The 10862-nt window shown below is 44.7% G+C and overlaps 1 protein-coding gene across 1 annotated transcript in view; it reads right to left on the reverse strand.

Moving 5' to 3' along the window:
• Window positions 1-3: 3 nt before the first annotated feature.
• Window positions 4-10862, reverse strand: part of LOC103810108 (myotubularin-related protein 13-like) — a gene marked incomplete at both ends in the record, with an annotated part of 21334 nt that continues 10475 nt past the window's right edge. The window contains 8 exons of the mRNA XM_009082995.1: window positions 4-48; window positions 2338-2436; window positions 3094-3222; window positions 3720-3833; window positions 4684-4761; window positions 5544-5657; window positions 6314-6422; window positions 8008-8140. Coding sequence (XP_009081243.1) covers window positions 4-48; window positions 2338-2436; window positions 3094-3222; window positions 3720-3833; window positions 4684-4761; window positions 5544-5657; window positions 6314-6422; window positions 8008-8140 — 821 coding nt within the window. The remainder of the gene's footprint in view (window positions 49-2337; window positions 2437-3093; window positions 3223-3719; window positions 3834-4683; window positions 4762-5543; window positions 5658-6313; window positions 6423-8007; window positions 8141-10862) is intronic.

Below are 10862 nucleotides of genomic sequence, written 5' to 3' on the forward strand. Positions count from 1 at the left end.
CGTGGGCCGCGGCACCTTCTGGAACGCCATGTGCGGGTTGGGGTTCTCCTGCAGGCCCAGAGAGAAGCGTCAGGCACCTCGCGCTGGGCGGTGTCACATCTGTCCTGCTTCATTTAATGCTGCCCTGTGATCTCACACCGGAGAGTCAGAAGCCAAATATCTGATGCACAGGACTAATAAAATGTTTCATATTCGTATCACCCTTGGCTCATTATCTGTAATACTCCCAACCTGGATCAAGGCTGCTATAAAACTATTTTTGTCAACATGCAAAATTCAAAAAGAAAGGGGGTACAAGAAAATCACCGCTCAATTTAGGCTGATTTCATGCAGCTCAGTGAATATTTAGGACTTAGAATAGAAATTAGTTTGACAATCAACCTCTTCATTAGAGAGAGGGCTGAAGACATCACTCACAGGATTACACCTCACATCTTCAGGAGTGTAACCATCGATCAGCCAAGGCAGGATAGTTCCACCTCTTCACTCATGTACACCAGGGGCTATCCCATCAGAATTTCCTGCTGTCTGATTTGACTCTATGCTGGTACCTGTCACTGGCCACGTACCACTGCCAAAGAGTGGCACTCGCTCCATGATGAGGCTTCTGTCGTAAAGGCACAACTAACTTGCAAGAAAACTTGTGAACAGGAGTGTAATACTTTGTTTTACAGGAGCAAAAGGCAACAAGGAGATCAAATGCATCACCCTGAGACCGAGCAGCCAAAACAGAGCAGCACATGTATTTGCCACTTGGCCATACACATTCCCTGCAAAGGGAGGTTGAATGAACAACCCAAAACTCCAGCTAGGAGGATGAGTGCAGCAGATGACTGAGAAACAAGGCCCAGAAAGGGAACAGAGTCTCAGCAGGGGGTGACAGAGGACACAGAGCAGGAAATACCAGGGAAGGAGAATAACCAGCCCACAGTCCATTTCACTGAGAGAGATTCAGAGGATATAAACAGACAGAGCTACTTTAATCTTGGCCATCACAAATATCATGTCAGACATACATTCTCTTAGCCATGTGCGTCCAATGTCTTGAACTACTGAAGTAGTACATGCCAAAAACTTGGCTAGACTTTCTACTCATACCAGCTACAGTGATCCAAAGTTCTCCCTCCTTAACAACCTTATCTCTCACATGTATCTCAACTGTTACAGCTACAATACTACTACTATTGAAACTGTGAAACGAGATGTCAAAATATGCCAGTGTAGGATCAGGCAGCTGTAGGCACAACTCACAGAAGCAATATCACTCACCACCTCTCCAGTCAAAGAAAAGTCTGGAAATCTGCCTGCTCAATGCCCTGAGTCCCTGACTCAGTGACAGGAGGGCACACCATCCCCAAGCCAAGAACAATGGCACAAATGAATCTCATTCCCAGAAAAGACACACAGAACCCAAAGGAACCCCCAAAGCACCCTGGAACTTGGCAGCATTTGGTAATGCTTGTGGAGTTTTTACAGAAGTGTAGTTGTAAACCACAGCTTTGAGGAAGTGAGACATGGAAAAGAAAGGATGATAAAGTGCTAACTGACTGTGCAATAGATAATGCACTGTGGACAACCACAGGAAGTGTGAGTGGGAGGGAATTAGTCCCTGCCAAAAGAACCCCAAAACCTCAAAACAAAACAAAAACAAAACCCACAAAAAAAAAAAACCAACAAAACCAGACCCGACTAGCAGAGATTTTACAAAAGCACTATGCAACACAAACACATGAGAGGAAGGCAAGAATGAAACTGGAAATAGTACGGCCCGACTAGCAGAGATTTTACAAAGGCACTATGCAACACAAACACATGAGAGGAAGGCAAGAATGAAACTGGAAATAGTACTAGGGAAACCTCAAGAGCACAAGGAACAGGCTGTAAAGACCTAAATAATGCTTGCTGAGCACACAGACCATGGGTCACCCAGCTGGAAAGAGCAGCTGAAGTACACCTTGTGCCAAATGGGATGGATGGTTTTCACATGGAAAACTGCTGAGAGGCAAGAGAAGATATGCATTTGGCATGGACAGGCTGCAGCAGAGCAGTAACAGTTTACACACATTATGTGAATACACACCAAGAAAACAGAGTTACAAGTAACTGTAACTACATGTAAATCAATATCAGCATCAACAAATCAATACTACTGTACTGAACTTCCTCTGCATGTACAAAATCAGAGACATTTCAAGTCCCAAGGGCTTCTGGCAAGATGCAGCTGGAGACTACCACAAACAGCCATTTCCACTGTCAGACACTGGAGCCACGTCAGAAACAAGACTTTTCAGTGCTACCACCTCAACCCTACAAGGGCAGCAGGTGTAGTAAACTTACATTTTTGAAGAGCTGTTCTGCAAGTTCTCTGACATGCTTTATCATTTTTGGTGGGTTACCCTCCTCAGCTTTAATTCTTTCAACTTCAAAGGCTACCAACTGGTTTTTTAGAAAAGAGAGAATAAAAATGTTGATCAATTAATTTCAAAAAATTCACTTGGTATTTAAGTTATTAAATGTTAATATTAAATTGAAACCAAGCAAAGAAAGCTGAACACAGAAAAATGTGCAATGTCACATTGCTCTGGAACATGAGACACTTTGAATTTCACAGAGAGATTCTGTTACCAGACTTTTTAGTGCTATCTCACACATACCTAAAACATCCCTTCCTCATTTCTATACCTCAGTCCACACTTCCTACACATACTACCATTCCTGCACAGAACTAATGTCAAACTCTATTTGTACTCTATATTCAATTAAAAGTTAACACAGCTGAATATGGCATTACTTGTTATGAGAAAAACCATTTGTCTCAACTGATATCGTTGGATATGTATTTAATATTTCTCAATGAGTTTCTTAGTGTTTCATATAATATAATTAAATGACTCAAAATAATTCTGATGCATTGTGAAGCTACAAACCTGACAACAGGAACAGCATTACCAAGACTTAGACAACTATTCACCCTCACACATGTGAGCAAGGCCTCATTTTATGGCAGTAAGCCAGAAATGTCTGCCGAGTAGAAGATGAGAGCCGAGAAGATTTGCAGTTTTTGACATGCCAGGCACAGTGCAGAGCCCTCACCTCGTCGAAGAGGTCGCAGGCCCTGAAGGGAGGGCCGCGCTCCGACACGAAGCCGGCGAACGCCATCCCGTTGAGCACCTTGCTCAGGAAGTCGTTCTCCACCAAGCCCCGCTGGCCCAGGAAGGCAGCCTGCCACAGAGGGGGACAAACAGCTGCTGTCAGGGCCCAGCTTCCACCACTGCTTAGGCACCAGCAGGCAAACATCCTCACCAGCTTCCACCAACATGTGGCATTTTCTAATCAAATCTCCTTTAGGCATCTCTTTCCATACCCAGCCTCAAAGTGAGCTAAGCACAAGTTTGATGCGCGCAACGTTTAAATCTCACAGGTGATCAAATGGAAAACCAGTACCTTCGAGCACTATGTTCCTGTTACACAGATATGCTCCCAAACTCCCACAATGACTCCACAGCTGTTCACCTGTCTGGAATTTAAATGCTGACTTTGTTTTACACTTCATTACTGTCCCTGCAATTAGTCCCGCTACAACACACCGACATGGTGCTGTGCAAAACATGCTTAGCACATATAGCTCCTCTGACTTCACCCCTTGTCCAAAGGGCAAACTGTGGGAACAGCATGGCATAAACAAATGCTAACTGCACAGACACAACATCTTCTTTTACCTTATGGAAATGAATTACTGGCTCAGCATGAATCCTGATCAGCTGAAGACAGGACCGGTATCCTTGGAAAAGCTGTGCAAACAGCCTGAGGAAGATTGCTCGCACTTCTTTGTCCTGGAAGCAGTCATTGAACATGCTGTCAACATCTGCACACTCTAAACTTTTCCACACTTTGCATAAAACCACGTGAGAAATGCCTAACAATGCACTGGTGTGGCAGCACACGAAGTGGAGACACTGGTACAGGTATGAGGTCACCTCACAGAATCCTAGGGGTCACCTCACTCCCTGCCCCATCCTCAGCACATAGCCACCCTCCACTCCTGCTGAGCCCTGCCAGCACCCAGCTGCAGGAGGAACTGCCAGGAGACAGCACTGCTGCTAAGGAAAGGGAAGGGAGTATCCTAGCCCCGGATTTACTCCCTAAGGCAGATGTGGCTCTGCAGCACTACACGAGCAGTGTCCCCAGAGTGGGCAGGGAAGCACAGGAGCCCAGGGCAGCAGTGCTGCTGCTGGGGGAACTGGGATTGGAGCACCCCAGGCACCACCACAGCCACCAGCTGGTCCCTGAGGACACTGCTCTGAGCCTGCCCAGCTCCTCAGCCAGGACTCTTCCAACCCACATCTTCCCTGGCCATCGAAATACACCACGGATCTGATGGTCATTTTAAACAAACTCTGAATGTCAGGCACAGCAAAGAATATTACATTCACTATTAGGCAATCAGCTGCTTAACAAGCAAATACAGCCTAAATAAGTTCACGCGTGAGCTTTTCCAAGAGCTGAGGTATACCTGAGATTCTATAAAGCTGTCCTGTTAGAATATTCTACTAGATGTCTGTTCATCCTCACTGGAAGATGATCAATGCTGTTCTGTTTTTAGCTTCATTCTGTACAGGCTCAGCTCTAAAATCTCAACCCTTTTCCAGTTAAGACAAGTCAGACATAACACAGAAATCTTACCAGCATTTTGGAGTGTGACAATGCTGTTCGTGGGGGAGGGAATGCATAATCTGCTGTTTCCAAATCAGGATGCAAAACCTAGAGAAATTTGTAAAGAAATTTTTTTCTGTTTTGCTGAAAAAAAGATAAATTACTTTTTTCCTTATTTCACAAAGTAATATTCACGGATATTAAATACCTCAAGTAATGGACTGAGTTAAATTATGAAAACTGTATGGAATTAAAGGTAGGATTAGTTTCTCAGCTTCAGGTTTCTGTGAGGGAGGGAGTTAGCAAAACCTCCTGCCATGGCCCGTGAAGCTGCTCGGTGCAGTTAGGAGTTCTGGAATCAGATGAACAGACAGATAATTCTTCTCTTTCAGATAAGAAGATCTGTCCCCCAAATAAGGTGATTTCTAACTTCATACAATGATAGCAAAAAGAATAACCGAAGATTTTTGGCAATTCCCTAGCGTAGGGTCAGTCACTGCTGAACAGTGGGACAGGGGCATCACACAAATCAACTTCAGGACTAAGTGGTTACTCATTTGTTACATTTCAAGGCAATGCACAGTTAAAATGAACTTAGAAAAACAGAAAAGCAGCAAAACTGAACAGTAATAATGCTGCTCAATCTTATTAAATCATCATTATTAAAAAGGAAAAGTCACTACCTCTTGAACAGTGCAAAAACACTTCAGTGTTAAATTACTGATGATATGAACTCTAATTTCTCAGAATAAACTCTTGTCAAAACAGGACTCCTGGCATGAATCACAGTACTGTATCTCATTTGCAGTGTGTTTGAAAGCTCAACACTGGAACCTTCAGTCTTTATGACGTGAGGGATGGTGGGAAATGGAGCTCGGATGGACACATACTAGAGAAAGTGCCATTTGAGTCTGATGCAGCAGTGGCTCTGGCAGCTGAGACAGGTGAATGCACTCGGGAATTTTAATCGTTCCTCCATCCAGGTCTGCTATGATTACGTCTAACTGCAAGGGACAAACACATTATGGGCAGTGCATACTGCAGCATGGTGCAAAACACAACAGGGCAAGTTTCACCATCAGCACATCAGTTACAAACAAATTAAACAGTACTAACTCACGATGAAGGAAATACCCCAAACGCTTCCTAATACTGAATCTAGCCATGAAAAATGAGTGCAAACCAGAGAGAGGGGAATCAGGCCAAACGTTCAAAAGTTATTTCTGTTTCTGGATGCTCCAGGTCTGTGTTCAGAGATCTGAGGTATCTAACAAGCTGTTTGCAAAGGAACACAGTGAGGGCACCTCTAAGTCAAATTCCATGTTCCTAAGCACCTCCTGGATCCCTGGTCCAGTTTCTCCAGGGAAAAAATAAAAAAAAATTGAGAATACATTTGAAATTCCTAAGTGAATCGGTCAAACTCATGACCAACAGAGGACACAGCTGGAAATGTGCCTGTTCCTTCCCATCTTGTGCTAGGATCAAATCATTTCCCTCCTCTACTTTATGGACTCCATGTATTGACTAAAATCGACGCTTTTTCCCCTTTCCCCCTCCTGACTGTCTCCCCCTCTCTCCCCAGTGCCCTCTCGGAGACACGGCCGGGCACAGAGCCTGCCCCACACCACAGTGACCATGGGGTGCTGCCACACATACTCACAAGCTCATGAATGTCATTGCGAAAGACAGAATGGACACCAATGATGAAAGGTGTGGGGGAGCTGAGCACTTCCAACAGCTGTGCAGGAAGGATTGGAATATAGGGATAACTGTGAAAAGAATAAACAAAATGAAATAAAACCTTCTGACTATCCTTTCGCATAGGGCAACTTTTTTCTTTGAAAAATCCCTTCCTGTGACGTATTAAACTCGCTAGCAATACCTGTATTTAGAAATACAAAGGCATTAATTATATGCTTCCCTACAAAGCAGCATGCTGCTAACAGGACATGCCATGGAGAACACCCTCACTGGGAAACCTGAGCAGCTCTTGGCCAGGCACCCACAGCTCAGCCTTCCCTAACGTGCCATTAACAGGACACCTTCAAATGAGACATTCTGCTCTGATATTGAGGTGCAACTACACACTATGCACAGAGCACTATTTTGGTATTATTTACTTGATTTGATGATCTTAAAGTCTTCTCATCAAAGCAACAGGAAAAGTTATCAAAATTGGTCAATACATTTCAACACCTAATTTATAGCTATTAAAAGTTCACATTCATGAATGTTTTAGCATTAAGAAACATTCCAAAACTCACTTTCCATTTTTTCCCTTCTCATTCTGTATTAAAATGATGCCCATCTCTGAAATGCTTTCAAAAAAACATGTTTTGGAACAGGTGTCAGAATTGGATGTCTTCTTCCTAGAGAGCCAAATAGCTTGACACCGGGCTCTCCATTTCAGAATGCTGGATCTGGACGTGGCTCTTTAGAGAGGATCACTTTGTTGACTTGAATTCAGTCCCTGCAGGACATTTGTCAGTGACTTGTAACTGTGACACAAGCTCATGTGGCTGTTCTGTCTGAGCCACAGAATCTCTCAGGTTGTAAAGGGCCTCAGGACATCATTTCCTCCACCTACTGCTCTAAGCAGGGTCAAGGCTGAGCCCAGATTAGGTTGTCCTGGGCTCTGTCCAGCTGGTCCTGAGAGCCTACAGGGACAGAAGGCCCATATGCTGATTTAGTCCCACTCCTCAGCCACTCACATGATAAACCCTTTCTCCCTCCCTCTCCCATCCCAGTTGATTACCCCGTTCTCTTCTGCCACACAGCTCCTCTCACTTTCTGCCAGGCTGGCCCTACACCTCCTCCACACTGACCCACGGGTCACCACAGTCAGGTGTTACCACCCAAATGATATTCTGAGTTGTGTTTCTATTGCGTTTTTAGGCAGATGTTTCTTCTGATGATAAACCCTTTCTCCCTCCCTCTCCCATCCCAGTTGATTACCCCGTTCTCTTCTGCCACACAGCTCCTCTCACTTTCTGCCAGGCTGGCCCTACACCTCCTCCACACTGACCCACGGGTCACCACAGTCAGGTGTTACCACCCAAATGATATTCTGAGTTGTGTTTCTATTGCGTTTTTAGGCAGATGTTTCTTCTGTTCTGCAGTTGTTGTGAGTTGTGTTTCTACTGCGTTTTTAGGCAGATGTTTCTTCTGTCACTGTCTGCAGTGCCACGATGCCATCAGACTGCAGCAATGATGTGGGCAGAGTAGGACTCACACACAGGGCCATGGAAACCTTTGCTTATTGGAACAAACACAGCACAACTCCTTTGCTCTGTGACAATGTGACACAAGTTATAAAATGAGCTCACGAGTTCAAAGAATCAACACTCGACTCACCTGTATTTGAGGGGAAACATCAGAGACTCCAGAGCCCTACAGGCATCACTGAGCCTCTGGAAACTTGCTGAGTGGAAGAGAACCTTATTTTCTGTAAGCACGGCACAGAATAAGCTGAGCACATTCTGAATTCCTTAAAAGAAAAAGAAATAAAGAACTGTAACATACGAAAAGAATCACTATTATATTAACTTGTACCCTTTTCTGGAGGAATTTTCAATAAACGTAAGACAAATGAATAAACTGCCAAGTTCCAAGCTCTTCCACCTTTTATTGAACCAGTGCAGCTTCCTCCTCTATGTCAGGTTCTAAAATACTGCCTGAATGCATTTCTGTGTTTCAGATCTATTGCATTAACCCCTCCCTTTCAACACCACTTCCAAGGATTTCCCCTTCTCAGCACAAGTCCCAGCAATGCTCCACAAAGACTTCAAACAGTATTTTGTGTGTCCTGCACAGCCTTCTCTGCATCCAGCACCGAGTTCTGGGCACTGACCCAGGCTCAGCCTCTAAACCTTCCTCCCCAGGCAGGGAACAGGAACTCAAATCACACTGCCAAGCTCAAAAGATGTCCCAGACGTCCTGGTGAACACACTGATGGTTCACCTGCAGAGTGCTCTGGGAGCCCAGGGCAGCCCCTGGCACTGGTGGGACAGAGCCAGATCTGCCTCTGCACAGGAGCCCCACCAGCCCGAGGGCAGATGCTGGGGGAGGTCTGGGGCTTTTTTCAGACAGTAGAGTTTACCCAGGAGACTAAGCCATGTGCTTTCAGGGAAACCCAAAAATACACTTCCTCTCAAAGTCCCCTCCTGAGAAGACATGTCTGAGATAGGCTGAAATTTATGAAATTTCCTGAAATCCGCTGGAATGTGTGACGTTTCCCTGAGGACACAGCTTGGGTTATCAGCAAGACAGCCTGCATTACCTTCACAGAGCTACTGCTTACCCTGCACTTCTCTCCCCAGCAAAGTGTGACCAGGAGAGTCACCATATTCCGAGGACAATTAACACTTTGTTCTGCTTAAGTCATTTTTACACCACACTGAGCTGCAGGCAGTGCCCTGGGTGTCCTGTTCTGTGTGAGCACACCACACTGAGCTGCAGGCAGTGCCCTGTTTTCAGTGGGCACACCACAGCTCGTGGAATACGTATTGCAAACGTTCTCAGCACACTCTGCAGATGTCCAGTGCATTTCAAGTGGCCATGGAAGATGCACTTGAAGTGCTCACTGTGATGTGAATGTACCTGATGCAGCCCCAGCTTTGCTCTGTTTGCAGAACTTAGGGAAGAGACCAAAACTGAGAGTCTCTAAACATATCTCCCAGAAATCAGCAAACCTCTGGAGGAGGCTAACCACCTCCACTGCCTGGAGAGCTTGCACAGCTCAGAGAGCTTCTCTGGTCCCAGGGTTTGCCTTCCTTGTTATTTTTTAGGGTTCTGTATACAACACAGACCAATACAGACCAAATAAAGTGTACAATATAGACATCTAATCTGGAATTTTCTTATTTTCAAGACGACAGCCACTACCTCAGCACAAAATTATTGCCCCACATGCACTTTGAAACACGTGTTTGTGTTTCCAGGAATATCTGCGGTGTGAGGACTGTTAAGGAAACTTTTATCTGATAGGATCAAAGTATAAATAGCACAACTTTTAATTACTTTCCTTTTCTAAACCATTTAAACCATTGATTAAATTATTCGACCAAGCCACCAAGGTGTTGTTTCAAGCCCTGCAGTTGTTTACTGCAAACAAACCACTGCAAGTAACAGCCTGAGCCCAGTTTCCTCAGGCTACAAGGCACAACCGAGTCTGTAACCTTGAACCCCACACTGGTCTCAGCCTCCACACTATATCCGATGCTCATTTGTCAGGACATAAACAGACAACACGAAAAACAACAAACACTTGATTTGAACAGATTGCTCCTCTGCAGTCTACAGACAGACATCCTGTAAAACATTGTACATAGGCTGGAGAAGTTTGAATGGAGGCTTCCTGACCTCCACTGCTTTCAAGTATTTAAAGAATCTGTAATTTGTACTAAATTATCTGACATCCTACATCAACCAATGTATCATTCTGCCTGTTTCCTGTTGTTCTAGAATTTAAGTATTTATTTAAGCATGATTTCAAAAAAACCCCCCAACAAAGTGTACTTGACAAATTATTAACTGTCTTCTGTGTTGCATAAAATCAAAATATTACCACTGACTTCTCTGGGCTCCTAAAGAGTTCCAGCCATGGATTTGGAAACTCAACTAGCTGAACACCTTATTATGCCAATATGCCATTCTTGAACTGCTGGACACAAGAAAAAGATTAATAAACAAAGTAATCCATAACTTAGCCAGTCTAATCCAGGAAATGGGTCACCAAAGCCTGAAAAGCCTTTATGAAAGGCACTGGAGACTGCATAGTACCAGTTCTGTGCCAGGCTGTGTTGAGCTCTAAAAACGTAGAGAAAGACAAAACTGTTTTCAAGTCTATTTTTAGATGTACCTGCACAGTAGTGCTAATGAATCAAATACAAGCTTAATCAAAAAACAAAGAGGCAACAACTGTACTGAATACTCATGCAGGTAATTACTGCCAGTTGCATTCCTTTGTCCATCCCAGAATGACACAGTATTTTCACTCAACTACACAGTCTGACATCCTGGAGCCTGCAGTGCCCCAGCTGAGGTGAGTTACCCCAGCAGGGCTGCACAGTGCACAGCACACCACAGCCAGGCTGGCCCACGAGGAGGGAGCAGCAGGGACTCCTGGCAGGGACAATGCACCCTGCGCTGTGGCTCCGTGCCAGGGAGCAATCCAGCTGTGGCAGCAGAGTTCTGGCAGGGAGAACTCA

This window comes from Acanthisitta chloris, unplaced genomic scaffold, assembly GCF_000695815.1.
Source record: "Acanthisitta chloris isolate BGI_N310 unplaced genomic scaffold, ASM69581v1 scaffold15229, whole genome shotgun sequence".
Classification (NCBI taxonomy): Eukaryota; Metazoa; Chordata; class Aves; order Passeriformes; family Acanthisittidae; genus Acanthisitta; species Acanthisitta chloris.